This window comes from Rhagoletis zephyria, unplaced genomic scaffold (genome assembly GCF_001687245.7).
Source record: "Rhagoletis zephyria isolate East Lansing unplaced genomic scaffold, Rhagoletis_zephyria_1.1 Rzeph_scaffold_27580, whole genome shotgun sequence".
Classification (NCBI taxonomy): domain Eukaryota; kingdom Metazoa; phylum Arthropoda; class Insecta; order Diptera; family Tephritidae; genus Rhagoletis; species Rhagoletis zephyria.
This window is the reverse complement of record NW_016184637.1, coordinates 1091-5159: the sequence shown is the minus strand read 5'-3', so window position 1 is coordinate 5159 and position 4069 is coordinate 1091. Positions and strand designations below refer to the sequence as shown.

Here is a 4069-nt window from a genome sequence, read left to right as displayed (position 1 = left end):
GTTAAAAGCTGCTTTATCGCTTGCGCAAGCGTATATGTTTTACCAGTGCCAAATGGACCGATCAGTAAAATGGGCGGCAGTTTAATGCTTAGAGATGTAGTGATGGCATTTACGGCCTCGCGTTGTTTCGCATTTAACTTTGGCTCACAAGCATCCGACCACTGCTTTTTCGGTGTCCACGGTATGTTCGGTTCAATTTCTGTGGCAGGAAATATTATCTTGAAATCAGTTATTTTATCAACTGCATTGTGCCATTCACAGTACGGCAAGCGATTCAGTTGAAATTGTATGTCTACTTCGATTTCGGTGTCAGCCTTCAAATTCATGCCATCCACACATTTGGCGGATAGTTTTAGATAGATCACATTCTTGCCCTTATCTTCGATGGTGGCCTCATAAACATTGCGTTTTCGATCCTTTAGTACGTGCAGTTCTTCGGGAGCACTTATATAAACGCTAGAGCAATTTGACAGTATCAAACGTCCAGCTGATGTATCTTCCGAAATATCTTTACCCAGCCGCATTAATGCAAATAATTCACCCGTAAGTGAAAATTTAGCTGTGCTAGTGGCCATGCCCGCTGGCGTCAGTATATAATTGGATGTCACAGTCAGTTTTGTGCGCACGTTGTAGCGCGCAATTTGCTCGTAACGTGCAATCTCTTCCACATACAGTAATTCATGTATGCGAGATCGATAGTTATGCTGAGTGAGACGCTTCTCAACAATAGTAGACTGCGTCAACGTGAATGTTTGCGCGCGTGGGCAAGGATACCGTTCGAGCATCTCTTTTTCGTGCTTCAGATCATTCAAATAGGCTTCAGTCTTCAGATGTGTACCAATGGTGGTCTCGAATTTTACTAAATTCGTATTGGATATATCCCAACGTGTTACCGAACTGTTGATGATGTCGCGTTTTATCTCCTCAATCCGCTCGGCATCACCAACGGGTACTACATCGACACAAAGTTGTTGCACAAGCAATGGCTCGGTGCCCAAGTCAAAGCATACCGTTTGGCGAAAAGTACCATAGATATCTGTGTGGAATTCTATAGTCACTTTGTGTTCCAGCATTGAGGTTTGCACATCAGTTGTCGCATTGCTATGCCCCGACAGCGTTGTATCGTTGAACTCTCCTCCTGGTTTCATTGAATCTTTTCCACCTGGCGACACTTTATGAGTTGCAGATACCCATTCTTGATTAGATTTTAGATCGAAAATAGTCGCCGCACTGTCCACTTTAATGCCTGTGATGGCGAAATGATTGCGATGTGCATCTTGCAACAATGCAACGGCCCGCAATACGCGAGATGACTTCAACACAAAAATCCATTCACGTTTCGAGCTTTTCGAACTGATGCTCGTTACCAATTCTTGTTCGCAACGTACTTCCACGCCATCTACTTTCTCACACATTATGCGCTCGGGTGCCGTAGCTTGTATCCACCGGTCTAATATTTGTTCTGTATACGACTTGCCATAGAGCTCCTTTTCACTGGCTTTCTGCAGACGCATGCGCCTATACTCGAAGCGTTCTTTCCACTCATTTAGTTCGTCCTGTCCGTGCGCTTCAACACATTGATTGCCATAATGGCACGTCTGTGATTCTTGGTACGCCTCGCACAAGCTGTATGAATCCAATGTGTAGCCGCGAGGTGGTGGCCTCCACTTCCAATCGCGTCCTGATAATATGAGATAGAAACAATGCCTAGTAAATATCACAATCAAAATCAATACATGTACAGACTTACCCTCGTACGACATGATGACATTCTGATGGCGTTCAGTTTGGCAATGTTGCCGCAATTCATTACGTGTTTCAAAACTAATAGCACAGTAGGAACAGTAAGTGGCATTGTCATTCTCTTCGGCGGCTACACCTATATTTGGTATGCCATGCTTGCCGCCAGTCACTTTTATCGCGGCCAACAGATCGGTTGTCTTTTGCAGTATCGTTGTAGAACTGCCACTTCCACTACTGCTACTACTACTTATACTACTGCTGCCACCACCGCTACCTAGAGAGCCATTATGTTGACCAGGGCCTCCAATATTATTAGAGTTATTGCCACCGTTACCACGACCATCACCGCCACCGCGTTCGCTGCCACCCTCACGCGTCTTCTTCAGTCCTTTGTTACTCAGCAACTTGCTATACTTGTCCAAAGGCAGATTATTAGTAGCCCAATGATCAAGTTTTGTATCCAATATGGACATTTCGTCTTCAAGACGCGATTGTGAGATCTTCTGTGTGGACTTGTGCCCGTTAATCATTTGAATGATCGATTTGTATCGTTCCAGTGTTTTGGAAATATCTAAAAAACTTTGTTGGCCGCTCAATTCGCCGATCCACTCGCGAAGCAGTTGCTCAGCTTCCTACATAAAAGCAAAACAGGAGAAAAATAATCTTACTTTAGAACTTAGAATTGTTAAGATACAAAAATCTTGGCTTACATTGTATTTTTTCAGCTTGCATAGCGCATGTACGAGCTCAACGGCGCGCACGTGATACATTGCCAAGCAATCCGCCGACTGATCAGCAAGCAGTGCCAGCACTTTGCGCGCATCAGAGAGGCACTGCTCATAGCGGTTCAGCTCTAGCATCATTCGCAACGGCCCAATAGACAGGCAATTTGCCGATCTTTTTGAGAACGCGCCAATGCTGCATTATTGTTATTACCCGCGGTGTTGTTGCCATTGGCGGAGGCGATTGTGGCGGCGGCAGCAGCTGCCGAGATTTGCGCTAAAATTTGGTCGTAGAGCGAAACGGCACGCGACCAGTTACGCCGCCGCACGAAATCGTGTGCTTGCATTTCTTTCTCGGTCATTTTTTTCTTTATTTTTATGCGTATTTTTTTACAGAAATTATTATGTTTATTTTGTTCTTTTTATGAGTAGTTTTTGTTATTGTGCACTGACGTGATTTAAGATATATGATGTAGGTATATGAAGTGTTGATTATTATACAAATCTATTTTACAATGTTATTAAATTTTTTGTTGTCGGATTAATTTTAAGTTCTGATGCAGCATCCATATCCTAGTTAATTACGACATCTTGAAATGCATATTTTTACACTGCAAATAGAAGAAAGGTAAAAATCAGTCGGTTAATACAATTTTCAACATACGATTTTTAAAATATGTATTTTAGGTAAACTTGCTGACATGGGTGTTTGCCGTTTTTTATGCAACACGTTTACTTATAGTCACGGAAATCTTGGAGCTACTTTTGTGGTCATAAAATATGATTTTCGGTGCTTCAACAGCAACAACTTAACACAGTTCGGCGCAGTACAAACCGCGTCATATATAATAAAGCACCGAGTAAAGGCCGGAAATTTGATGGTGAAATACGCACATATTTGCACCCACTCATCTGGCGCCCGCAGCGCGATTTAGCTTTTCACAGCTTTATACGCAGTAGCTATGTTTCAAGCACAGTTTTCTTGTAACTATTTGTAGATTAGTGGTAATATGTATGCCTAATCACTAAATTAGTATACCATTTAAGGTCTTTGAGCTTCTTATTGCAGAACCCACAACCCACTTGCCCGAATTTCCATTTTAATGGCATATATCGGTACTCAACTGTTACAGCGTTCAAAAGCTATGCGTTAGTCTCCTCACTTCTTAAACCTACAAAACAAAATCCTATATATATTAGAAAGTAAATTTTAATTTGTATATCATAATTTTCTTCGCAACACCAGACTTTTGCTTATTTTTTACTTGTGGTCACCATTTCTACGTTTTTTCACCAGCTCGTAATTTCTGCTCTACCATATTTTATTATTTTACTTTGTTGTGGCATTCGTAGTCGAATTTGTTTTTTTTTCAACATTTTGTATTTCTTTTTATATATTTGTTGATTTGCCTTTTTTGTTTTTCTTATCCAACCAGACGATTTCTCTATTTAATCCAATTCTCGTTCTTGCCTTCTTGCTCGCTCTCACCGCATAGGCGACTCATCTGCTTACGGTAGTATTTCGTATCTCTTTTTTTCGTCTGAACACTTTTTGCTCGTTCACTTCCCCCAAGACGACCTTATTTTCACTATTTCAACAAAAT

The 4069-nt window shown here is 41.6% G+C and overlaps 1 protein-coding gene across 1 annotated transcript; it reads right to left on the bottom strand.

The window, feature by feature from the left end:
* Positions 1–4: 4 nt before the first annotated feature.
* Positions 5–3854, bottom strand: LOC108382572 (probable helicase with zinc finger domain; the record flags this gene model as incomplete). Its single annotated transcript, XM_017638934.1, is given in 5 exon segments — positions 5–1681; positions 1751–2375; positions 2454–2605; positions 2608–3076; positions 3591–3854. Coding segments are annotated over 4 exon segments (2674 nt in total), but the record flags the coding sequence as incomplete, so codon positions are not given.
* Positions 3855–4069: the final 215 nt, after the last annotated feature.